The sequence below is a fragment of the Hippocampus zosterae genome, chromosome 1, assembly GCF_025434085.1.
Source record: "Hippocampus zosterae strain Florida chromosome 1, ASM2543408v3, whole genome shotgun sequence".
Lineage (NCBI taxonomy): Eukaryota > Metazoa > Chordata > Actinopteri > Syngnathiformes > Syngnathidae > Hippocampus > Hippocampus zosterae.
Genome location: NC_067451.1, coordinates 35,781,262 through 35,808,948, shown reverse-complemented (window position 1 = coordinate 35,808,948; position 27,687 = coordinate 35,781,262). Strand labels below are relative to the sequence as shown.

At 44.7% G+C, this 27,687-nt stretch overlaps 2 protein-coding genes and 1 long non-coding RNA gene across 7 annotated transcripts in view; 2 read left to right on the top strand and 1 right to left on the bottom strand.

Moving 5' to 3' along the window:
- Positions 1-27,687, top strand: part of tmem129 (transmembrane protein 129, E3 ubiquitin protein ligase) — a 207,998-nt gene that overhangs the window by 16,605 nt on the left and 163,706 nt on the right. The gene's annotated exons all lie outside the window — the stretch shown is intronic.
- Positions 1-27,687, bottom strand: part of LOC127596497 (storkhead-box protein 2-like) — a 148,639-nt gene that overhangs the window by 20,758 nt on the left and 100,194 nt on the right. For 4 of the 5 annotated variants that reach the window (XM_052059089.1, XM_052059058.1, XM_052059069.1 and 1 more), the window contains exon 2: positions 2,946-3,098. In XM_052059089.1, coding sequence (XP_051915049.1) covers positions 2,946-3,078 — 133 coding nt within the window. In that variant the 5' untranslated portion in view covers positions 3,079-3,098. Of the gene's footprint in view, positions 1-2,925; positions 3,099-27,687 lie in introns of those variants that run through there. The other variant, XM_052059100.1, reaches the window with a different exon arrangement.
- Positions 9,935-27,687, top strand: part of LOC127597905 (uncharacterized) — a 126,678-nt gene continuing 108,925 nt past the window's right edge. Inside the window, exon 1 of the long non-coding RNA XR_007961803.1 lies at positions 9,935-10,048. This is a non-coding gene — a long non-coding RNA (uncharacterized LOC127597905). The remainder of the gene's footprint in view (positions 10,049-27,687) is intronic.

Sequence of the window (27,687 nt, the reverse complement as noted above, 5' to 3'; positions counted from 1 at the left end):
CTTTTTTATGTTGCCTTTCATTACATCATGCAAATGCAGTTGCTTTGGTAACATGATGCAAATTCACTAACGAGGAAAACCCAGCGCTCTCACACACATGCTTACAGCCTCAGACTGTGTGTGTTCGTGTGTGTGTGTGTGTGTGTGTGTGTGTGCGTGTGTGTGTGCGTGTGTGCGCTCGTCTGCTCGTAACTGTGTGTACATTTGTGTCTGAAACTGTGCTTGGATTTTCAGTGACAAATCTCTAAAACTGCACAGAAATAATGAGTGCACTGAATAAATGTAAAATGGTTGCTTGGCTTGATTGACACTTCAAAAATTCTGTTTTGTTTTTTTTTTTTTTTTTTTCATTCTCAAGGGGAACATTTCGGATGGCAACATAAAAAGAAAAAAACAAAAATGAAACAAAAAAAGCCTGATTCATTCTCATTTTTAAAAAAAAGGCCTCTTTGGTTCCCTTTACACTGCACATCCAAGTGATGAATATCGATTTAATGCCTACACTGTATTTCACATGACTATTATTTTATCTATTTAAAAAAATATTTTTTGTGCTTTTCACCACTATCAGGTGGAAATCTTGCAGAAGGACAATCTAATGTTCCACATTATGAAGCTAGTCAAAATGTTTCTGTAATGGAGGAAAGAAAGGATTTTCTGTTGATGAAACCTTTGAAATACTGTCGTCAAATGGAAAGTAATGAAGACACTTGACATTTCAAGACAACTTGAAGAGGAGTTTGCAGGGGGGAAAAAAACATCTTTTGTCATTCTGTATATGTTCAAGCTGTCTGTATGAATATTATTAAAGCAATCCTTTGAGCAATCATCCCTCTGTGGCCCCATCTTATGCCTCTAATTTGATTTTTAATAATTTCAGCAATTCCCCCTACTTGATAAATGAAAGCTCACAAAATAATAATAAATACCCTTTTTTTTAATTACACCCTAGACATGTTTTTATAACATTAGTGGAATTTACTTTTTTTAAAGGTCATTCAACACACTTTTAAAACAATACAAAAACACTAGAACAGATAAACAAATTGAGAGAGAGCAAACAACTGCCCACACTCAGGTCAGACGCAGCACTGACTTGAGTGCTGCGTCTGCGGTCCTTAGTTTCAGACGCAGCACGAACGTTGCATTGCTAAAATGGCTAAATAATGGACCTTTGCGTGCCGAGGAGTTAAGAAAAGAAGAGCTCTGATGCTTGAAAACAGGGTAAAAGTGATCAAAATTAAAGATGGAGGAAGCACAGTAAAGACATTATGCAAGAAATTGATGTACAGTAAGTGAAAGTGAATGCAGATCGTAAATTTCGCAATTTCTTTCCTGTTTTTTTCTTTCTATACTGGTTATATGAACTGTCAAATAAGTGTATGCTCATACGTATGCACTATTGGAATAAAAATAAAGAGTACACTTATAAGTTGTGTGTGTGTTTTCACCTGAGATAAAATTTGCTATAGTGATAGGTCCCCTGTTGTGAAATATTTCTTCTTCTGCAAACATGTTTTCGTGGTCGAGGAGTTTCACTGTACTTTATGTTGTTCAACATTTGTTGTGCTGTTAAGTAAAACATGTATTAATAAGTGTTTCTGTGTGCATGTATAAATATATATTTTTGTGTTAGGATGTGGTGTGCACTGTTTCACTTTCACACAAAAAGTATTTTAAAATTTTTAATTACAAAAACATGCATGACAGGGTGATTGAACACTCGAAATTGGCCCCAGGTGTGAGTGTGAGCGTGGATCGTTGTTTGTCTGTGTGTGCCCTGCAGCACCCATCTGCGACCCTTTTGAGGATAAAGCGGATCGGAAAATTGATAAATAATTTAAAAAAGGAGGTCACCTTTAACCTACAGTGGCGAGTGATCTGCATCACCAGACGTTGTTAGCGGTCAGCAGTCTGTAATTGCAGCTTGCAATCAAAGCTGTTGCGCCATCTAATTTTTTATTATCATTTTTTTTCCTCATTGAAAGTTTGTTTCATCTGCAATTTACCAATGGCACTGGCAAAGAATGGGAATCTGGAGCGCCAGGAGAAGCATTTGAAAACGGTGCACGTACGTACGATAGTTTCTGCAGTTAACACGCTGCAAAAGTGCATCCGCGTCAGGTCTCTATTAAGGTAGGCAGGGACTTCCTTCCTCACAAACTCACAAACTATTGTATCTACTTTATTTTTTATTTTTTTGGGGGGGCACACCTGCTCTAAAGCAATGTAAAGTCGAGCTCACAGCTCTCAGCCTCGCATTCTGAACAGTGTCACTTGGTGGAATTCTGCCTTTAATATACAGTATATGGCAAAGGAAGGAAAAGGCAATAACAACTAAGGATCACAATTTTATTCCTACACTAACGTAACATTTTGATATCAGCGGGAATGTGTCACGTTTCGGTTTTGCGGTCTGGCCAGCAGGTGGCATGAGCGGTCTTCGTAGCACACCTGCTGGCAATCGTTAATCAATAGAGGCACTATTAAAGGACACCAACGTCCTACACCTGTTGTGGGAGTATTGTTTATTGGCATTGCTAGCCTCACTGTTCCTTGACTTAGTGGCTTTTGACCTCGTCGTGATTTCGCGTATAGTTCTCGGTACCAAGTTTTGTGTAAGTACTGTTTTATTTTGATGATCTGGCTTTTGTGCGTGTACTAAGTGTTACATTGTTTTTCGTTCATAGTTTGCGGGCTTTACTTTCCTTTCTTGCTCTTTTGTGCAAGCACCTTTTGTTATTCGTTTGGATTTATCTCCTGGTCCTCATTGTGGACCAGCGCTTTATGTTCTCGCCTTATTTTCGGTGCGATTAAGACATTAAATTGTCTTTATTTCGGAGACCTTGTTTCTGTCTACGCTTTTTGGATCCCCCTCCCAAACTTGGTTAATCCGAGTCCTTAACAGAATGATCTGGGTTTTACCTTATGTAAAGTGGTGTTACCTGGAAAACATGTCTGCAGGTGTTCCGTTAGGGCCTCCTGGGTGACAGGCTTGTGCGCAGAGTTCATAGCAGAGATAGCCAATACCAGTACTTCTCCCAGAGGTATGAACTGGGATTGGCTGATCGGGGACATACTGATGGGTGACACATCACCTGTAAATAGACGAGTCACAATAATTAACAGGCAATTATCAGCTACAACTTAACCATTTACGCTTACTGCACTAACAAACACAAGTTCAAAAGGAGTTCTGGCATTTCTTCAGACACAAAGGAGGACTTGCTGCGCTCGATGTTTGACCCTTTCATGCACCTTGTAACTTCCATCCATCCATCCATCCATCCATTTTCCAATCGACTAGCCTCACGAGGGTCGCGGGGGGTGCTGGAGCCTATCCCAGCCGTCTTCGGGCAGTAGGCGGGGGACACCCTGAACTGGTTGCCAGCCAATCGCAGGGCACACACAGACAAACAACCATCCACGCTCACACTCCCACTCACACCTAGGGACAGTTTTGAGTGTTAATCTGCATGTTCAATGCATGTTTTTGGAATGTGGGAGGAAACCAGAGTTCCAGGAGAAAACCCACACAGGGATGACGGAGCTGGAATTGAACCGGTAGCCCTGCACTATGAGGTTGACGCGCTAAGCACTGGACCACCGGGCCGCTCTACCCTGTAATTTGATGACATAATAACCTGTCCACTGTAGTAATCGCAGTCCCTGAAACGGTTAAGGCCAAATAAACAATTTATGTGACTTACTCAGTCACTTACCTACATGTTTCATGAGCTGATCTGAACACAATATATTATCAGATGTACCTGATCAAATATACTCTGATAGCTCTGTGGGCTTTCATTGTTTTCAAAAATAAAGCCACACTCTTTACATCTCAGAAGTCAGGTCGCATTGTGGAGCCAGACCTCCCTCCTGTTACTGTATGAAGAACTATTTGCCAAAATCGTCAATCTATGTAGATTCGTCTGGGAAAAAATGTAATTGAAAGCACAACAAATTTTATGAATATAAATCTCAACAACTCATTGGCCTGTTTAACCTAAGATAATATAGTGCTACTGGTACCTTGACTTTTTTAACTTAATTCATTCCATAAGTGTCTCTAAAAAGAAACAAAACTTATGTTGTGTGTGTGTGTGTGTGATTTTAATAAGAAAATTACTCACAGCATTAAAACACATGGTAATAACATTCTTTGTGATACTTCATTCGACATTGTGGCACACCTTCTAGCCAAAAGGCCAGTATAAAACATATCATATAAATTACGTTGATTTGATGACAGATGCGAAAAAGACCATTGCAACTAAGTCACAGTAATATTAGCTATTTTTCGCAGGTCATTCACAATCTATATGTGAGTTGGAAAAAATGTCAACTAAGTCAGATACATCGACCACAAAAACATGTCGACAAAAAAAATGTTGGCCCGCTTCGGTCACATCATGTTACGGCATCCAGGTTATTAAAACTGCTCATCATCGTCTATTCTGCAGTCAAGCTATGAGCTGAGGGGTGTACCCCGCCCTTGCCCAAAATCAGCTGGGATCATCTTCAGTCCACCTGCAAACCTAATGAGATGGTAGCAGCTGGGCGCGTTGTTAGAACCGACTACCATTTGTGAAAACGTACTGTTACCCTAACATGGTGACTTGAACTGTATTGTATGGTGTTTGTCAATGGAAATTAATTTGTGTAAAAACAAATGACAGCTAAACTTAGCTTAGCATTGCTTACTACACACAAACAAAGAGACACATACACGAATGTTATCAACACATCACTAAGCACAGATCGAGTGTGAGTGAGTGAATGTGTAGAAAAAATGAATAAATAGCAGGCGAGCATGAACCACATTCCCGATTCCATTGGGCTGTTAGCTCAGCCATGGCCGCCCGAGATGCGCACTTAATGGGCAGGCAAGCGTGACGCAATGGTCCTTAGTTCCATGTGGTCTATAGTGTTGCTTCACATCAAATTTAGCAAACGTAATTAGAATTTGCGGCGGTCTGTGCATGTTCTCCCAGTTCCTGTGTGGGTTTTCTCTGGGTACTCCGGTTCCCTCCCACGTTCCAAAAACATGCTTGGCAGGTTTATGGGACACTCTACATCAGTGGTCCCCAAACTTTTTCCTGTGAGGGCCACATAACTTTTCGCTTCTCTGATGGGGGGGGCCGGGATCAGTTTGTAACAGCAAAAGTGTGACTGCAAGTGTACATAGACGTAAAAATGTATTGTTTCCCAGAAACCCACACAAAATCAAACTTTTTTTGATACACTCGCGGTATTAAAGACGTCTTTCTTCTCGGGACACAACACCTCTGCGACAGCATTCATGCATTTTTTGACAAACTCTCCTTACCGCTGCTTGGTATCAGTTGAGCAAACCGGAAGCTAGCCCAAACAGATGGCTGGTTCAGCTGAGCTTGGCGTACAAATGTATTTTGCTGAGCTAACGTTCCTCTTTTTAGCGTTGACAGTTTGTCTGTCGACGCTAAAAAGTGTTTGTCTCCGCAGATTCTATTCTTTGTATACCGCCACCGACAGATGAGACAGAAAATCTTTTCTTTGCATTGAAAAAAAAATTGTTTCTCCATTTTGGGTTAAGTTCCCTGTATTCTGAATAATTTTTTTTCTCTTACCTCACCTTTTCGCCATGATTATGTTCTCTTTGAGAGGGACGGGTTTAGGATTTTTTTTTCTGTGGGTTCCAGATAACGGCACAGATCGCAGAAGGATGGAACAAATGTCACGTTATACTGTATGTTTTTATGAAATTGTTACTAGCTAATAGTTAATCATGAAAATAGTTCATAACTAAGGAATATTTTATTGGAAAAGCCAAATTTTATGATAAAATACAAATATACATAGATGAAAAATAAATCAAAAGACTCTCTGATATTGTTCAGCGGGGCGGGACCAAATGTGGAGGCAGGCCGGATACGGCCCGCGGGCCGTAGTTTGGTTGACCACTGCTCTAAATCGTCCCTAGGTATGAGTGTGTGCCCCGAGATTGCCGGCCAACTACTGTAGTTTCGGGTGTACCCCAGCCTACTGCCGCAAAAAAAGCTTGTGAGAATAAGCGGGTCCGAAAATCAGAAAATGGAAGGATGACAATTTGAAATCGCGCGCAAAGCAATGCTAATTTTGGGAGCTGTTTTAATTTTAGTTCTTACGCTGCTCTTCTAAACAAGAAAACACCATAGACCAGTGGTTCTCAATTATTTTCTGTCATGCCCCCCAAGGAAGAGGAAAACATCTCGCGCCCGCCTCCCCCGCACGACTATAAAGTACACCTTTGCATAACGCTGTATCCTTATTAATGTATAAGAGAATACAAAAAAGAAAGAAATATGGACCAACTTACAACAAAGGATAGGTTTAGTAACTGGAACAGAAAAGATTTAAAGTGCATCTGAAATTCAAAAATAACATTAAATCCTTAATTTAACAATAAATATTTTTGGACTGACCATGTCAAACCATACGATACTGAAAATAAAATTACATAAAATCAATAACTAATAATGCATTCAAACTAATCACCAACATTATGTCAGGAGCACAATATTTAAAAAAAACTTTAACCAGCAAAACAAAAATCCATCCATCCATCTTCTACCGCTTATCCGGGGCCGGGTCGCGGGGGCAACAGCTTTAGCAGGGAAGCCCAGACTTCCCTCTCCCAAGCTACTTCTTCCAGCACTCCCCGGGGGGTCCCGAGGCGTTCCCAGGCCAGCTGGGTGACATAGTCTCTCCAGCGTGTCCTGGGTCTTCCTCGGGGTCTCCTCCCGGTGGGACATGCCCGGAACACCTCACCAGGGAGGCGTTCAGGAGGCATCCGAATCAGATGCCCAAGCCACCTCATCTGGCTCCTTTCGATGTGGAGGAGAAGCGGCTCGACTCGGAGCCCCTCCCGGATGACCGAGCTTCTCACCTTATCTCTAAGGGAGAGCCCGGACACCCTGCGGAGAAAACTCATTTCGGCCGCTTGTATCCGGGATCACGTTCTTTCGGTCACGACCCATAGCTCGTGACCATAGATGAGGGTTGGAACGTAGATCGACCGGTAAATTGAGAGCTTCGCCCTTTGGCTCAGCTCCTTCTTCACCACGACAGACCGATACAACGTCCGCATCACAGCAGACGCTGCACCGATCCGCCTGTCGATCTCTCGCTCCCTCCTGCCCTCACTCGTGAACAAGACCCCAAGATACTTAAACTCCTCCACTTGGGGCAAGATCTCCCCCCCGACCTGGAGGGGGCACTCCACCCTTTTCCGACTGAGGACCATGGTTTCAGATTTGGAGGTGCTGATTTTCATCCCAACCGCTTCACACTCGGCTGCGAAACGCTCCAGTGAGAGTTGGAGAGCCCTGTTTGAAGGAGCCAACAGCACCACATCATCTGCAAAAAGCAGGGATGCAATACTGAGGCCACCAAAACGGACCCCCTCAACGCTTCGGCTGCGCCTAGAGATTCTGTCCATGAAGGTTATGAACAGAATCGGTGACAAAGGGCAGCCTTGGCGGAGTCCTACCCTCACTGGAAACGATTCCGACTTACTGCCGGCAATGCGGACCAAACTCTGACATCGGTGGTATAGTGACCGAACAGCCCGTATCAGGGGGTTCGGTACTCCATACCCACGAAGCACCCCCCACAGAACTCCCCGAGGGACACGGTCAAACGCCTTCTCCAAGTCCACAAAACACATGTAGACTGGTTGGGCGAATTCCCACATACCCTCGAGAACCCTGCTAAGGGTGTAGAGCTGGTCCACTGTTCCACGGCCGGGACGAAAACCACACTGCTCCTCCTCAATCTGAGGCTCGACTTCCTGACGGACCCTCCTCTCCAGCACCCCTGAATAGACCTTACCAGGGAGGCTGAGGAGTGTGATCCCTCTGTAGTTGGAACACACCCTCCGGTCCCCCTTTTTAAAAAGAGGGACTACCACCCCGGTCTGCCAATCCAGAGGCACTCTCCCCGTTGACCACGCGATGTTGCAGAGGCGTGTCAACCAGGACAGCCCCACAACATCCAGAACCTTGAGGAACTCTGGGCGGATCTCATCCACCCCTGGGGCCTTGCCACCGAGGAGCTTTTTAACCACATCGGTGACTTCAACCACAGAGATAGGAGAGCCCACCTCAGAGTCCTCAGGCTCTGCTTCCTCCAAGGAAGGCATGTTGGTGGAGTTGAGGAGGTCTTCGAAGTACTCTGCCCACCGGTTCACAACGTCCCGAGTCGAAGTCAGCAGCGCCCCATCCCCACTGTACACAGTGTTCGTGGTGCACTGCTTCCCCCTCCTGAGACGTCGGATGGTGGACCAGAATTTCCTCGAAGCCGTCCGGAAGTCGGCTTCCATGGCCTCACCGAACTCTTCCCATGCTCGGGTTTTTGCCTCGGCAACCACCGAAGCTGCGTTCCGCTTGGCCAGTCGGTACCCGTCAGCTGCCTCTGGGGTCCCACAGGCCATAAAGGCTCGATAGGACTCCTTCTTCAGCTTGACGGCATCCCTTACTGCTGGTGTCCACCAGCGAGTACGAGGGTTGCCGCCACGACAGGCACCAACCACCTTACGGCCACAACTCAGATTGGCCGCCTCAACAATAGAGGCACGGAACATGGTCCACTCGGACTCAATGTCCCCCGTCTCCCCCGGAACATGGGAAAAGCTCTGTCGGAGGTGGGAGTTGAAACTCCTTCTGACAGGGGATTCCGCCAGACGCTCCCAACAAACCCTCACAATACGTTTGGGTCTGCCAGGACGGACCGGCATCTTCCCCCACCATCGGAGCCTACTCACCACCAGGTGGTGATCAGTTGACAGCTCCGCCCCTCTCTTCACCCGAGTGTCCAGAACATGCGGCCGCAAATCCGATGACACGACCACAAGGTCGATCATCGAACTACGGCCTAGGGTGTCCTGGTGCAAAGTGCACACGTGGACACCCTTATGTTTGAACAAGGTGTTCGTTATGGACAGTCCGTGACGAGCACAGAAGTTCAATAACAAAACACCACTCGAGTTCTGATCGGGGGGGCCGTTCCTCCCAATCACGCCCCTCCAGGTCTCACTGTCATTGCCCACGTGAGCATTGAAGTCCCCCAGTAGAACAAGGGAGTCCCCAGCAGGAGTACTCTCCAGCACACCCTCCAAGGACTCCAAAAAGGGTGGGTATGCTGAGCTGCTGTTTGGTGCATATGCACAAACAACAGTCAGGACCCGTCCCCCCACCCGCAGGCGGAGGGATGCAACCCTCTCGTCCACCGGTGTGAACCCCAATGTACAGGCACTGAGCCGGGGGGCAATAAGTATGCCCACACCTGCCCTGCGCCTCTCACCGTGAGCAACTCCAGAGTGAAAGAGAGTCCAACCCCTCTCGAGAGGACTGGTACCAGAACCTAGGCTGTGTGTGGAGGCAAGTCCGACTATATCCAATCGGAACTTCTCTGCCTCACACACCAGTTCGGGCTCCTTCCCTGCCAGAGAGGTGACATTCCATGTCCCAAGAGCTAGCTTCTGCAGCCGAGGATCGGACCGCCAGGGTCCCCGCCTTTGGCTGCCGCCCAGCTCGCATTGCACCCGACCCCTTTGACCCCTCCCACGGGTGGTGAGACCATGAGAAGGGGGACCCACGTTGCCTCTTCGGGCTGAGCCCGGCCGGGCCCCATGGGTGTAGGCCCGGCCACCAGGCGCTCGCCAACGAGCCCCACCTCCAGGCCTGGCTCCAGAGGGGGGCCCCGGTGACCCGCGTCCGGGCAAGGGAAACTGGATACCATCGATTTTATTTGTCATTAAGGGGCTTTGTGAGCCGTGCTTTGTCTGGTCCCTCACCTAGGACCTGTTTGCCATGGGTGACCCTGCCAGGGGCATAAAGCCCCAGACAACTTAGCTCCTAGGATCATTGGGACACACAAACCCCTCCACCACGGTAAGGTGACGGCTCACGGAGAGGCAAAACAAAAATTTATAAAATAATTTGTGCTTTTTTTTTTTTAAATCAAAGATGATGTCTGGATTAATGGCTACAATGAGCACGTTTTGTAATGCACAGCTTTTCGAAGCGAGGTTTGAAGCAGGACACAGCAACTCTCGGCTCCTGCTCGATGTGTAGCCGGGACCTGGACAGTATTTTAGTTGACTGAAGTAGCAGTCACAAAGCGTTGGCAATATTCGGCACGTTTTCGCTGAAAAAAACTCAAGCAACTTATCAGCGTGATTGGGGTGTAATGTCTTTAAGTGACGCCTTAATTTATTTGGCTTCATGCTGTCCGCTACCAAAATTTTTAGACACAGTAAGCACAACGGTCTTTCCTCGTCTGCCACCGCAGCCACATTCCACATTGAAGCCAAGCGCTACATACGCCTCGTCATACTTCCTCCCTGAGAATGCTCCCTGCTCAAACTCTGCCAATGAGAGCGCCACTGCCCCCTAACGTAGTGGAGGCGCAACTACACATTATTTTAGGACAGTTAAAAAAATGAAAAAGCATGTTCCCCAAGGTCAAACACGCTCCCCTTGACCGAGCCACCCCACTATTTGAGAAACACTGGCATAGACCAACATTAGTACCCAGCAGCATAAACCACCATATGCTGTTTTGTAAGCGTTTTCGAGCTTGTCCATGCTGGTAGCTGGTGACACCAACAAGTCCATAAAATGCTAATTCATGATGATGAGCACCTATGCTGGTCTAGGATGGAGTTTTTTTTTGTTTGTTTGTTTTTTAGCAGGGAGCATGCTGATGCAACAAGACCAGAATATCGTGACTGTCCTGTGAAAAACACATACGCCCATTTTTGTAATTTTTAAAATGTTTACGTTGATGAGATGTCCGGCCGGGTTTGGACAAAAATGTGGTGTATGGTTTGTATTCGTCCCCCTGCGTCAATACTATACTTTATACGGTCACTTGCCATGACAGCTGTCTTTTTGTGTCCGTCAATACCAGCTTTGCACATCCAAACACTGGTTATGATAGCCGTCACTTGTACTCACTGTACACAGGAAGGCAGAATATGGGCATGTAAGTGGCGGCCATCTGACTGGACTGAGAGCTCTTCATCATTTCGGCTTCCTTTTGAAAAATAGATGTGCAGTGAGCAAACATTTTGAACATCTGACGGAACACCTTCCATGATTTTCGTTCAGTTCCAACTCGTGAATGGAAACTGGCACACCATCTCGTCAAGATTTCGTCATTGTTTCACTGTCATTAAAAAAAAAAAGTAAATAAATCAAATCAATCAAATGTTCATTCATATTTTTGGGAGAAAATTAATCCTATTTCTAAAAATGTCATAGCACAATTTTAAAACATTTCATTTTCACTGACCCCTTGTAATTACACCACAGACAACTAGAGGTCTACACGCCCACACTTGAGAAAAACTGCACTGTACAATCACACTGTTGCAATGAGTCATTTTGTTTTGTAATAAAGGTGTACACCACCTACTGCTCAGAGATGGCCGGGACAGGCTCCAGCATGCCCATGACCCTCGGGAGGATAAGCGATCCAGATTATGGATAGATGGATTCATACACTTAATGAGAGCTACAAGAGGTGCACAGTGGCACGCTTTTTGCCTTGTGCCCTCAGTATTCGGACGCCACATTGCTGAAAAACCTTTTATTAAAGGTTACATTTAAATAACACGCAGTTGGTTGGACATGACATATTGTTGCTCCAAAAAGTGATATTTGAGTGAATCATTTGTCGTGTTGAAGAAAAGATTGTGTTTCATGTTTTGAAGAATTTTCGATTACAATTATGCATAACTGCCATGATCTGACCTTGCTCTCAACAAGTAATGTTCCCTCTAATGTTCCATGTGTCTAAGCATTCACACAAACTTCCTTGAGTATTCCTTGGACCACAGTGTGCAACATCAGTCATGCACATGGGGGCCACACCAGTAAACACACCTGTCCAAAACCTGTGAGCCAAACACTTTACATCAAAATAGAACATATAATTGAATGGAGATTTATGACACGAATAAAATAGGCCCAGGTCTGTTACTTTTATTTTAGCACACAGGTTACTTTAAGCATAATTAATCGAACCGATATGGATAACAATGGTTGCGCATTTGATAAAACACAAACATTTCTAGTCACTTGACCTTTGAAATGCACTAAAGATCCTCATTCAAGTGGCTCGTAAACTATGCCCATATTTGGACTTCCTGAACGGAGCGGTGTGCGTCGCCAGCAGCCTCTAAGTACAGGGGTGGTCAACCAATCAGAGACGAAGAGCCAATTTTTTTTACTGAGTTCCTGCAAAGAGCCACATCATACCCTTCCTCGCGCGCGCGCACACACACACACACACAAACAAACACACACACACTTGTTTGGCCAAAGATCAACTTTTAAGCGACCAACTTCTCACGAACGACCGGATCGCGCACGTGTAAGCATACACACACACGCGCGCACGCACACACATGCGCTCGCACGCACCCACTCACGTGGGTGCCCACCAGTGCACTAGCGCACATATGCACGCGCACCACAATCAGCAACAGTCGGAACGGGCCGAAAATGAATGAAAGGTCAAGATACAAGCAAATCTTTTTCTCCCCCACGCTTTTCCTCCTCCCACCCTTGCGGTCGATTTGGGACCAGTTCGCTGGCTCCCGGTCGATTCTGATCGACGTATTGGGCACCCCTGCCTTAAAATCGGAGGTAATTCGCTGACTAGTTTATACTTAGCGTCGTTGTTTGCACATGAGTGGTGATGCAGTCATCTGATTGGTTGCTCTCGATGTCAATCAAGTAAAGGGATTGATGATAGGCCGACAGAGTACGTTCAGTGAAGTTGGCGCCTTATTTGAATGGTACCGCCTTGTCCTGTGAGAGCCCGGGAGCCGCAATGAACCAGCCAAAGAGCCGTACGCGGCTCGCGAGCCGCGGTTTGGCCATCCCTACCCCTGCTCTAGTAGTCTGTAGTGTGTGTGACTGTATGTGTGTCAATGTATCCATCAAACTATCAGCGAACAACTGAGTGTGCACCCTCGGCCGCACTCCTGAAACTGTAATGGAAGTGTCCTGTTTGTAGATTAATAAAGTAGGATGGAAATGACGGAACAAGTGGAGAAATGGAGTGTGTGCATGGTGCACCCCATCTGTCACCGGGTGCGCTGAGAGGGTGAGAGAAGTGCACAATTGCTCATGCACGTAGCTGAGAGTGAACATTGTCAACAAGTACTCAAATGCTTGTGCTCATATTCGGACGGAAAAAAGGGGCTTCTTAGCATCCCTACGAGTTGCCAAACTTCACATAGCAGACTCAGGGACAGTAGAATGGACACCATGGGTATCAAAAAACAAAATCTCACTCATGAGTCAAACTTTTGCTCAGCATTTAAGTAAGTCAGCAAAGCAAAACAAAACGGAGAGACTGTTTGTAACTCCAGAAAACGTGTACAGTGCACTCCGCTTAATAGAACACCGGTTAATAGAGCAAAAGGCTCTGGAACGGATTTGCCTAATGCAATTTCCTATAAAGATACTCCGCTTAGTAGAACAGATCTCCGCTTAATAGAACAGGCCGTAAGCAATGAACATTGTAAACTAGTGGTTTTCGAAGTGTAGCTATCGCGATACTGTACCACTATCGCGAGAAAACGCGGTAGTTCTAGCCGTATACAGTAACAGGTAGCACGCGTCACTCCACACATAGACACACGCACGTCACAATGGTTTCAACTTCATTCAAGAGACGAGGGCTATCACCTGCGGATAAGAAGGACATACTCAGACGATACGATGCATTGCCGGATTCTCAGAAGGTACGCCCGCGGTTTCCAGGACTTCCCTCTTATCCAGCGCATTGAGAGGGAAGTCAAACGCAAAATTACGGACTCCTGTTTCCAGACAAAAGTAACGAAATTTTTCTCGTGATTTGAGATCTTTGACTGAAGTTGATTGAAGTTGTTGTTTTGTTGTTTGATTAAAGATATGGACGTCCACAGTCGAAATATCTCTTCTAACTCGTCAGCAGGGGTTTTTCTGCGTGCATAACTTGGTCGTCGACGTGTCTGAAGGTGTACCTAATAAAGTGTCTCCGGTTAATAGAAACTCTGCTTAGTAGAACAGAAGCGCTTCGGCCCAATGGTGTTCTATTAAGCGGAGTGCACTGTACCGGGAAGTTACCTTACTATATACGCACCTATCTATCTGTTTCACACTACACAAAATCTAGTAGTTCTGCATGAAGCTAATGTGAAACTAATGCCATTTAATTAATGATAATGTCTGCAGTATGGAAATATTTAATTGTGGAAAAAGGTATTTCACTTGGCAAAAAAAGATATAGCGCTTGACACAACAAATTTAATATGCCACCTGAAAAACTGATGTGCCACAAAAAAATACATTTGAATGTGTCCTTTTTTTCTTCTTAATACTTTGCAGAGGTATTGAATTGGCAGAGTCTAAAAATCTGTCACCCATTTGCAAAAAATGTGATTGGGATGTCCCTAAAACAAACAAACGATACTATCGTTTATCGTGACAGTTTCTGAGAAAATATATCGTCATACATTTTTGCTATTCTTTCTTTTAATTGTGACAGGTTCAATAATCATGCTCAATAATCTGGGAAAAGTAATTTGTCACAAGTCCATCATTCATTCGGTTATTCAAAAATGTAAAGCACTCCTCACTGTAATTTACACGTCTAAACTGTGGAGTGGAAGGAAAACCCGCTGCGTTCACCCCGATGTCAGATTAAAACATGACAGCACACTTTGGAAAAGATAGAAGTCTAATTTGTGTAAAGGGGGTGTTCGGAGAACACATCATCTTTGGGGGAAAAAGAACATTGGAAACCGAAGAAATGCTTCTAAGTTACCACTGAACGAACCATAAGACTTGTGACAATGTGCTTTTGGAAGACAAGATGAAAAATGGTTATACTACAGAGCACCCAGGCATCACATACAAAGTGTCAAGTGGGGTGGTTAAAGGAATTATGATTTGGGCTTCTTTTCTTACCACAGGACCACAAGAATGCACAGACTGTATCTTGCAGTCATTGAATGAACTTTGGCCATGTTCACTCTGCTATACGTGACACTCATCAGATTTTTTTTTAATGCAATGTGAACAGTACAACTCGATTTTTTTTTTTTCAAATCTGACCTGGTCATCTTTCGTTTGCGGATACAAATCCAATATGTATCAGAGTATGAACACTCATCCACAGAAATCCAACCTATACATTATCAAAAGCGAAATCCTCTCCGTTTGGTTGCGAAAGGAGTGCTTGGGAGACGACTGACAATGTGAAGATGAGAAGTTGTATGAGATAGAGCAAACGTTTTATCCCCAACTTTGTTTTAAGAGATAAACAGTGCTACTTGTATCCCTTGATATATGACTTGGTCATATATTATATATAGTGGGGCAAATAAGTATTTAGTCAACCACCAATTGTGCAAGTTCTCCTTCTTGAAAGGATTAGAATCAAGGTTTTACTCTCTTTTGCCCGAGCCACGTTGCATTAATCCAGGGGTTGGGAAGCTATGGTTCGCAAGCTCAAAGATAATCCTAAACGAATAAAATGGCGAAAAGAAAAAAAAGATGACGAATATGGTCGGCTTCAGGACGAATGGACCGAAGGATTCGCCTTCGTGGAGAGAACAGGTTCTGCAGTGTGTCTGATTTGCAATGACAAAATACCATCCAACAAACGGTCGAATGTAAAGCGGCACTTTGACATGCGCCATTCTACGTTCGCCAGCCAGCAGCAACTCCATGTATGGACCCGTCAAGCTGACTGTTATTCCGCTACTTTTTTTCCTCACGATTTTTAGCAATCGTGAGGAATGGAAAAGTCTCACTGGAATACTTTTCAAAATATTTTACTTTATGGCTCTCTTAGTCCAAAAAGTTCCCGACCCCTGCACTAATCTATGGAGTGTGGAAATACTTGGAAGGGCAGAAGGTATGGAAGCCTATGGGGTGAAACAAGTGGCACACAGCAAATTGGGTTGGGGTGGTTTCCCAATTTAGTATATTTTAAATTGCCCACAATAAAAAAATGGAATGAATAAAAAATAAAAATAAATAAAATCGATATATCGTCCAGGGCTAAGTGATAGTCGCGAATAAGCCATGCAGATGATTAATTTCGGGTGGCAATGTCAGTTTAAGTAGCTGTCTCTATGAAATGAGGAGATCAAGGAGTGTTGCCTCACATCTCCAAAACATTTCTATCTCCCTCCGCCTCGCTCGTCTGTCGATCCCGGATGATGAGCCCCTACATATGCAACCATATTTATTTCACTGAACACTGCCATGTGATGTAATTTGTTGTTGTTGGTGCATGTCACGCGATGTCTATAGGTAAGATCGGGCCGCCCGAGCCCGACCGGTCGGGCCCTAAAATGTCAATCATTGCTACGGCTTCTCTCTCGCTGACTTTTTAAAAAATAAATACGTGTTTTAAAAAATGTATGCTAAAACGATGTGCGGATACTAAACTAAGGAATACTTGTTTTAAAACAAACAATTTGGATAAAACAGAGAAGGCGCTGTAATGTAATTGCTATTTAACTACTAAACAGGAGCGCAGCCACAGACGGCCAGACGTTGAGCATGCACTGCGCATGTGTCACACCAAATTACAGATAATGAAAATTGAAACTTTTATGTTAAATTTCGTTTAAACAAAACTATAGAAATAATTTCATGTATCTTTTGAAAAACAAAAAAACAAAATAATATTCATCCATCCATTTTCCGAACCGCTTGATCCTCACTAGGGTCGCGGGGGGTGCTGGAGCCTATCCCAGCTGTCTTCGGGCAGTAGGCGGGGGACACCCTGAATCAGTTGCCAGCCAATCGCATCGCACACAGAGACGAACAGCCAACCACGCTCACATTCACACCTAGGGACAATTTAAAGCGTTCAATCAGCCTACCATGCATGTTTTTGGAATGTGGGAGGAAACCGGAGTACCCGGAGAAAACCCACGCAGGCCCGGGGAGAACATGCAAACTCCACACAAGGAGGCTGGAGCTGGAATTGAACCCGGTACCTCTGCACTGTGAGGTCGACGTGCTAACCACTGGACTACCGGGCCGCCAACAAAATAATAATAAATATATAATAATAATAATAACATTTAAAAAAAATATATAAGCCGGTCACCTATAACCGACGGTGGCATATGACCTGCATCGCTGGAAATTGTTAGCGGTCAGCAGTCTGGAATTGCAGCTTGCGATCAGAGCTCTTGCGCGCCATCTTTTATTGGTGTTGTTATTCTCATTCAGTTTGCTTCATATACAATTCACAGAGGGCGCTGGCAAAGAATGCGAATTTGGAGGGCCAAGCATTTTAAAATGGTACACGTAAGCTACGATAGTTAACATGCTGCAACAGTGCGTCACATGTCTCCGCGTCAGGTCTCGACGAAGGTAGGCAGTGATTTTTTTTTCACAAACCCACAAACCCTTGTGTCTACTTTGTTATTAAGTCTCGTTCATGCTAGGGGCCGTTATAGTTGTTGCTCATCATGTCATGCATGTGTAAATGTGTGTGTATATGCGTATGTGCAGTTACAGCTCGATCGTGGGAGATTTGTTGATAGAAAAGTAGATCTTCAGTCAAAAAATGTTCGGCATCCCTGCTCTATGCAGTTGTGTATCAAATCGGTGTAAAACAAATTTTCGGCAATCTCTCCAACATCTAAAGCTTGACTGAAATGAGGTCATGCAACAGAATTGCCAGAGGTGATCCCAACTCAGCATCAGACAAATGTAAAGAATTACTGTGGTGGGCCTACATAGCAGTATGCACAAACTCAACTGTATTTATTGAACACTTTCAAACAGCCATAGCTGCATACAAAGTGCTGTCTGTACATGGAGCAACTAACATCTACACAACAATAAAGCCATAAATCAATAACAAAGATGGTCGTAGGCACCAAATAGTAAAACTAAGATCAAAACTGAGTCATTCCGAGTCAAATGCCAAAGAATACAAGTGAGTTTTGAGGCAGGTTTTAAAGCTGTGCAGCGAGGGGGCTTGCCAACTTTTGAACACACTTTGCCAATATAAAAATGTTCCGTGAATTAAGACTTTTGTGTAAATGATGTCTCTAAAGTCATTCAAGATAATTTTTAGAAATGGTCATATCTTTTCTTGGGATGAAATGGTTTAAAATTTCAAACGCTTAGTACTGCCATTTCAAATTGTAATGTGCTCGATGCATGCAGCACCTCCATGTTTGGTGAAAGGTGCCATGTAAACATCCAGTCAGCTTCTAACACAGTGACAACCAGGGGCGGAGTGGCCGTCAGGAATTTCTGGAAAAGATGCAATTTTTTCACAAACGGCCAGTGTATTTCCGGGCCGGTCCTGCCCATTACGGCTGCTTGCAGCAGGAACCACCAGCAATGATTTTGTTTCAGCGTGGGATCGCCGCACCCCATCATGACTACGTCTTGGTGCATGACATGTCCATCGACGCCAACTTTGCAGTGCACGACAGCCACGACCCCTGTCCATCCACACGTCGATGTTTATTTTTCAGCAATTGACGGATGCTGAATTTTGGTCCCAGTGCATCCCCTGGTGACAACAAAATGACGGTCACGTATGTAACTAGGGTTCTATGTCCCGAGAGACTGTCTTCCGGGGCCACGGGCTTTTATACACCTGAATCACCCTGTCATAAAACTCAAAACCCCAATTGGTGCTGAACGTAACAGCAAATGGCAAAAGTTAACTGGAGAGGTTTTCCTATTGGCTTAAAAAAGCAACAACAAAAAATGTTTTATGCCATTTCAACCTCTAAAAGTACCAGCGTCTTTCAAACGGTGTCCCAGTATCTTGTAACAATGACAGCAGAAACCGTTACGCCTTCTGACCTTTCCACTGGAAATGCTTAATGGTTTGCCATGCATGAGGGCCACGATCATTAATACATATTCAGCATCTCAGAGTAGTCTAAATGGCTCGGAAGTCGGCTCTTCTTTGTACTCCGTGTACAACAACAATATCAATAGCATCGGCAGCTAAGACGATGGAGAGGCGGATTATTGAGATGCTCCCACCATGCTCGAAATTTATGACGGTGATGTTATTAATGGTGTCGCATGAACACTGAATTAATGGACACATTTTTGGTTTAGGCATGTTGGCTGCCTTGATGTGATATGGCAGCAGGACTTTTCACCATACAAACATTCGAGCTGCACCGCCCAACTTTTCAGTGCCATGTTATGGTATAACATCTTACATATCAAATATCATCATAAGTTGCATCTATAGGACACCAGGAACATGTATTGACACATTCAATAAAAAACTAACAGATATGCTCAGTTACTACAACGATAAGAAAACACGAATATGTGGTGACTTTAACATTGACTTATTAAACCCAAATAGACACAAAAAAACAACTGACTTCATAAATACTATGTACAGCAACAGCTTTTTCCCAGTAATCCTGAAACCTAGCAGAATAACAGTTGACGCGGCCACATTAATAGATAACATATTTATAAATAAGATTGATGATAAAATGGGAAGTGGACTTCTCATTAATGACATAAGTGACCACCTACCTGTTTTTGCAGTTTTTCATAATTATTTCGATAGAAAAGCTAAATCAACAACTCGTATAACAGAAATAAGACTAAGAACCCAACGTTCCATCGATGCCTTTAAGCAAGACCTAGAAAAACAAAACTGGACCGAGGTCTACTCAAACGAAGACCCAAATACAGCGTTTGAAGTATTTCAGTCTACCATAATCTCCTTATATGATAAACATTTTCCATTAACTAAAGTTTCCAAAAAGTATAAAGACCCAAGTAAGCCATGGATAACGAAAGGCATAGAAAACGCATGTAAAAAGAAAAACAATTTATATAAATCGTTTTTAAAATTCAGAACTGAAGAAGCAGAAAAAAAATATAAGACCTATAAAAATGAACTAGTAAATATTATAAGAACCAGTAAAAGAGATCATTATCATGCACTATTAGAGCAGAATAAATGTAACACACAAGAAATATGGAAAATACTTAACCAAGTAATCAGAAATAGTCCTAAAAAAATGGATTATCCAGAGTATTTTATCAAAGGCAAAAATATTATTTTGGAAAAAACTGCAGAAATAGCAACTGAATTTAATGAGTATTTTGTCAACATCGGCAGTAACATAGCAAAACAAATTCCTGATCCAACAAACTTGTTTGAAATAGATAGATACGTCGAAAAAAACTCCTCCACGATGTTCCTTACTGCTGTAAAACAAGAAGTATCAAATATTATAAAAACTTTTAAAAATAAAAAGTCAACTGATTGCTTCAATATTGATATGACAATAATCAAGCAGATTATAGAATATGTAGTGCGTCCTTTCACGCACATATGCAACCTGTCATTCAAAGCTGGTATCTTTCCATCAAAAATGAAAATTGCTAAAGTTATTCCAATCTATAAAAGTGGAGAAAGACATCTGTTTACAAATTATAGACCAATATCACTACTACCACAATTTTCAAAAATATTAGAAAAACTATTTTCTCGCAGACTTGATAGCTTTATACAAAAGCATGCGCTGTTAAGTGAGAATCAATATGGCTTCAGGGAAAAACGGACCACCTCAATGGCAGTTATGGAGTTTGTAGAAGCAATAGCCACTAATATAGACAACAAAGAATTTACTGTTGGGGTTTTCCTAGATCTAAAAAAAGCTTTTGACACAATAGATCACAGGATATTATTGAAAAAAATAGAAAGATATGCCATTAGAGGTGTGGCTTATAAATGGATAAAAAGTTATTTAGAAAACAGATATCAGTACCCCCTCCGTGAGTCGTCACCTTACCGTGGTGGAGGGGTTTGTGTGTCCCAATGATCCTAGAAGCTAAGTTGTCTGGGGCTTTATGCCCCTGGCAGGGTCACCCATGGCAAACAGGTTCTAGGTGAGGGGCCAGACAAAGCACGGCTCAAAAGACCCCTTATGATGAGTAAAATTAATGGATCTCAGTTTCCCTTGCCCGGACGCGGGTCACCGGGGCCCCCCTCTGGAGCCAGGCCTGGAGGTGGGGCTCGTTGGCAGGCGCCTGGTGGCCGGGCTTACACCCATGGGGCCCGGCCGGGCACAGCCCGAAGAGGCAACGTGGGTCCCCCTTCCCATGGGCTCACCACCCATGAGAGGGGCCAAAGGGGTCGGGTGCAATGTGAGCTGGGCGGCAGCCAAAGGCGGGGACCCTGGCGGTCCGATCCTCGGCTGCAGAAGCTAGCTCTTGGGACATGGAATGTCACCTCTCTGGCAGGGAAGGAGCCCGAGCTGGTGTGTGAGGCAGAGAATTTCCGACTGGATATAGTCGGACTTGCCTCCACACACAGCCTGGGTTCTGGTACCAGTTCTCTCGAGAGGGGTTGGACTCTCTTCCACTCTGGAGTTGCTCACGGTGAGAGGCGCAGAGCAGGTGTGGGCATACTCATTGCCCCCCGGCTCAGTGCCTGTACATTGGGGTTCACACCAGTAGACGAGAGGGTTGCCTCCCTCCGCCTTCGGGTGGGTGGACGGGTCCTGACTGTTGTTTGTGCATATGCACCAAACAGCAGCTCAGCATACCCACCCTTTTTGGAGTCCTTGGAGGGTGTGCTGGAGAGTACTCCTGCTGGGGACTCCATTGTTCTGCTGGGGGACTTCAATGCTCACGTGGGCAATGACAGTGATACCTGGAGGGGCGTGATTGGGAGGAACGGCCCCCCTGATCAAAACCCGAGTGGTGTTTTGTTATTGGACTTCTGTGCTCGTCACGGATTGTCCATAACGAACACCTTGTTCAAACATAAGGGTGTCCATATGTGCACTTGGCACCAGGACACCCTAGGCCGCAGTTCGATGATCAACTTTGTAGTTGTATCATCGGATTTGCGGCCGCATGTTCTGGACACTCGGGTGAAGAGAGGGGCGGAGCTGTCAACTGATCACCACCTGGTGGTGAGTAGGCTCCGATGGTGGGGGAAGATGCCGGTCCGTCCTGGCAGACCCAAACGTATTGTGAGGGTTTGTTGGGAGCGTCTGGCGGAATCCCCTGTCAGAAGGAGTTTCAACTCCCACCTCCGACAGAGCTTTTCCCATGTTCCGGGGGAGACGGGGGACATTGAGTCCGAGTGGACCATGTTCCGTGCCTCTATTGTTGAGGCGGCCAATCTGAGTTGTGGCCGTAAGGTGGTTGGTGCCTGTCGTGGCGGCAATCCCCGTACTCGCTGGTGGACACCAGCAGTAAGGGATGCCGTCAAGCTGAAGAAGGAGTCCTATCGAGCCTTTATGGCCTGTGGGACCCCAGAGGCAGCTGACGGGTATCGACTGGCCAAGCGGACCGCGGCTTCGGTGGTCGCCGAGGCAAAAACCCGAGCGTGGGAAGAGTTCGGTGAGGCCATGGAAGCCGACTTCCGGACGGCTTCGAGGAAATTCTGGTCCACCATCCGACGTCTCAGGAGGGGGAAGCAGTGCACCACTAACACTGTGTACAGTGGGGATGGGGCGCTGCTGACTTCGACTCGGGACGTTGTGAACCGGTGGGCAGAGTACTTCGAAGACCTCCTCAACTCCACCAACACGCCTTCGTTGGAGGAAGCAGAGCCTGGGGACTCTGAGGTGGGCTCTCCTATCTCTGTGGTTGAAGTCACCGATGTGGTTAAAAAGCTCCTCGGTGGCAAGGCCCCAGGGGTGGATGAGATCCGCCCGGAGTTCCTCAAGGCTCTGGATGTTGTGGGGCTGTCCTGGTTGACACGCCTCTGCAACATCGCGTGGTCAACAGGGAGAGTGCCTCTGGATTGGCAGACCGGGGTGGTAGTCCCTCTTTTTAAAAAGGGGGACCGGAGGGTGTGTTCCAACTACAGAGGGATCACACTCCTCAGCCTCCCTGGTAAGGTCTATTCAGGGGTGCTGGAGAGGAGGGTCCGTCAGGAAGTCGAGCCTCAGATTGAGGAGGAGCAGTGTGGTTTTCGTCCCGGCCGTGGAACAGTGGACCAGCTCTACACCCTTAGCAGGGTCCTTGAGGGTATGTGGGAATTCGCCCAACCAGTCTACATGTGTTTCGTGGACTTGGAGAAGGCGTTTGACCGTGTCCCTCGGGGAGTTCTGTGGGGGGTGCTTCGTGGGTATGGGGTACCGAACCCCCTGATACGGGCTGTTCGGTCACTATACCACCGATGTCAGAGTTTGGTTCGCATTGCCGGCAGTAAGTCGGAATCGTTTCCAGTGGGGGTAGGACTCCGCCAAGGCTGCCCTTTGTCGCCGATTCTGTTCATAACCTTTATGGACAGAATTTCTAGGCGCAGCCGAAGCGTTGAGGGGGTCCGTTTTGGGGGCCTCAGTATTACATCCCTGCTTTTTGCAGATGATGTGGTGCTGTTGGCTCCTTCAAACGGGGCTCTCCAACTCTCACTGGAGCGTTTCGCAGCCGAGTGTGAAGCGGTTGGGATGAAAATCAGCACCTCCAAATCTGAAACCATGGTCCTCAGTCGGAAAAGGGTGGAGTGCCCCCTCCGGGTCGGGGAGGAGATCTTACCCCAAGTGGAGGAGTTCAAGTATCTTGGGGTCTTGTTCACGAGTGGGGGTAGGAGGGAGCGGGAGATCGACAGGCGGATCGGTGCAGCATCTGCTGTGATGCGGACGTTGTATCGGTCTGTCGTGGTGAAGAAGGAGCTGAGCCAAAGGGCGAAGCTCTCAATTTACCGGTCGATCTACGTCCCAACCCTCACCTATGGTCACGAGCTATGGGTCGTGACCGAAAGAACGAGATCCCGGATACAAGCGGCTGAAATGAGTTTTCTCCGCAGGGTGTCCGGGCTCTCCCTTAGAGATAAGGTGAGAAGCTCAGTCATCCGGGAGGGGCTCAGAGTCGAGCCGCTTCTCCTCCACATCGAGAGGAGCCAGATGAGGTGGCTTGGGCATCTGATTCGGATGCCTCCTGAGCGCCTCCCCGGTGAGGTGTTCCGGTCATGTCCCACCGGGAGGAGACCCAGAGGAAGACCCAGGACACGCTGGAGAGACTATGTCACCCAGCTTGCCTGGGAACGACTCGGGATCCCCCGGGGAGAGCTGGAAGAAGTAGCTAGGGAGAGGGAAGTCTGGGCTTCCCTGCTAAAGCTGTTGCCCCCGCGACCCGGCCCCGGATAAGCGGTAGATGATGGATGGATGGATGGATGGATGGAAGATATCAGTACGTGCAACTCAACAATAAAAAAACGAATCAACTGAAAATCACTCACGGAGTTCCTCAGGGGTGAGTGCTTGGTCCAAAACTATTCATCTTATATATAAATGATATCTGCAAGGTCTCAAAACTATTTAAATGTGTTCTATTTGCTGATGATACAACTTTCTACTGTTCTGGAATAAATATGAAACAGTTCCTGACAACCGTAGAAGACTAATTAAACACATTTAAAAACTGGTTCGACAGAAATAAATGGTCACTTAACCTGAAAAAAATCGAAGTTAATTGTTTTTGGCACAAGACCAATCAAACACCAAGCTAAAATTATGGTAAACTCAATTGAAATAGAAAGAGCGTATGAAACCAAGTTTCTCGGATTAGTAATAGACTCAAAACTATGTTGGAAACCACATATCGATAACGTAAAAAGAAAAATAGCCAAGACCGTAGGGATCCTCTACAAAACCAAGGAAGTGTTAAATAAGAGATCTTTACATTATACACTTCATTATTATTACCATATATGACCTACTGTGTGGAAATATGGGGAAATGCCTGCAAAATAAACACACTCCCTATTCTCAAACTACAAAAAAAAAAGCAATTCGAATTATTAATAGATCAAAATATACGGAACCCACAAATCCACTATTTATCAAATTAAATACGATGACATTTTATGACCTGGTTGACTTTCAAATCGCCCAATTAATGTACAAAGCACACAATAACCTGCTCTGCCAAAACATTCAGAAGTTTTTCGAAATTCGAGAAAGCAACTACGAATTAAGAGGTACCAACTTATTCAAAAAACTCAAAACAAGAACAAACATCAAGCAAAGAAGTGTATCTAGCAAAGGTGTTAATCTGTGGAATAATCTCGAAACAGACCTGAAAATGAGTAAATCGCTTGCGGAGTTCAAAAACAAATTCAAAAAAATAGTACAAGCAACCTACATCAATCAGAGTTAAAATGATAAATTCTAAACATTAAATATAATGATAAATCAGAACTAAGTTGATAAATAGAGAAAGGTATTGAAATATCCATTATGAATAAAAGAGAAAATTGACACAAGAGTGCCAGGGTGAGGATATATATAATCCCGATACAAACCAAAAGTTGTAAAAATATCACGGTTAAGGGTAAAGTATGAGCCTTCATGGAGACTTCTTACTTTTTCTTTTCTGATTGATATAAAAATGATTTAGTAGATATAAACACATAACGGGGTAGGACTAGATAAGTTTTTTACTTCATCCTACTCCCTTGAACATAATAACTGTGTTGAATGAAGACTGATTTCTTTCTTTTTACTTTTTTATCTACCTTATTTTCTGTCAAATTATTACTGTATATGTTTTATGTTCAATAAACAAACAAACAAACATTCATACATTGGTGCCGTTGCATCTCCAGTAAAAGTCAATCTAAATGAAAGATACCCTTCGTTGAATTGCCTCGCGCCGGAAACTTCGCTTGTCTCAAAGAATAAGGCAATTAGCTAGCTGCTGCTGCTACCTACCTATTGAAGAGTACAACACGTTTACAATGTCAGGCGATAGACCGCACAGGCATACATATTGGATAATTTCCCACGGCACACTTGACAATATCCGCACACCAGTGTGCCGCGGCACCGGGTTTGAAAAACACCGCTATAGACTATGCTCGTGCACATGACATATTTGAGGGTCTAAGCCAATAAAGATGTTACATGTGGATGATGTCAGCACTTCGGGTTCATGATTGCATCTTAACTAATCAATCACAATCAAGTCACGTCGCTTTACATTCACCTACATGAAGACAAGTTAGCAATGACAAAGCTGGAAAAAAAGGCCAACGCAAGTCTTCCTCATCGCTCAAACATACATATTATGTAACATTATGCTAATGTTAGCCAAATGAAATTGTAGTTCAATCTATTGGTTCCAAGCAATAGTATTCAAAGTTATTCTGAAAACGTATCACATAATTCATGACCATAGAAGATTGTTCCAAAGTCAATTGTGCATTTTAATGTTCATCTGCAGGTACACAGATCTGTTAATGTGTAGAAACAAAGCGTGATGTTGACATTTATTGATATATTTCTATTTCTGTATATATTATTTGAAATCTCACCGAATAAAAATGGGAAGACACCCCACATTGGAAAGTTATCTAAACTCGTGATGAAATAAGAGCTACATTTTGAAATCAAATGTCTTAGTCTATCTTATTCATCATACAACACAATTTTTATGTTCAAGGGAGTAGGAAGAAGTAAAAATGTATCTAGTCCTACCTAGTCTGTTGTTTTAGTCAATTTAATGTTGGTCAAATTGGGCGGTGGGCAACACGCGGCTCCAGAGCCGCATGCGGCTCTTTAGCGACATCGAGTGGCTCTCTGGAGCTTTATAAAACATGTTTGAAAATGGAGAAAGATTTTGATAGTCGGCTAATACAGCTCAAATACATTAAGATACATGTTGCAGCTCCGAAAAAGGAGAGCCGTGGTGTTGTTTTTTTTTAAACATACACTTTATTTATGCTTTTAACAGTCTCGACAAACACAGATACGTCTGCGTCCGACTCCGTGCCTTCTCTCTTCTCGTTCGACTCGAGAGGCGTTCAAAGACATGATCGTTTCACTAATAGATTAGAAGGTGGTGAGGATCCAGGTGATGCTGATGTGGCTGGCAATGAGGAAGCTGACATCTGTAGTGAAAATATGTCAAGTGCAGGCAGGGGGAGATCACAGGAAGGAAGAAATCAAGCGTTGTCAAAAGGGGTGCTCACACAGCAACATTTGCTCCGGCGCTACGCCGGTGCCACCCCAGTAGAGCGTTCACACGTGCAAAGTTACACCGGTGTAGCCCCTGAAAACAGTTTACTCCGGAGCAAATTTAATCCACCTCAGGGAGGTGGTTTAAAAATTTGCTCCAGAGCAAATGCTCATTTGCAGGGGAGGGGCACGGGGAGTAGCCTCGCTACGCATGAGAAGAGTTGATTACATACGGCAAGAATGCGTTGCTTTCGTGCTCTGTTGTACTTCCGTCATGTGTTTTTTTTTATAATAACGACACAAGACACGATGGCTGGCGATAACAGTAGCAAGCGGCACCTTGCCTCTTGGGTTATGCCATCTCAACTAGAACGGGGGTGGGGGGTATAGTCCTCAAACATCATCTTTCCTTTTGTAGGAGACTGGACTGTCTCCGAGTTGTTTGTGTAGTTTGTTCCTTTTTTGTGTGTTGACAACCCCCCGCACCCCACTCGCCATATCATTTATTTTGTGATTTCCTCTTTTGATTTTCTGTTTGGCGCATTATATGTTTGCTTTTCTGAGTGTCATTGAAGTCATCGTTGATTTACGTTTTCGATGACGGTCATTGAACGCCTCTCTCGCAGAAGGCACGAAGACCGTGAAGGAGAAGGACATGCCTGTACAGCAGTTGTATGAGTTGTGTATGTATTAAAAAGAACCAACACGACAGC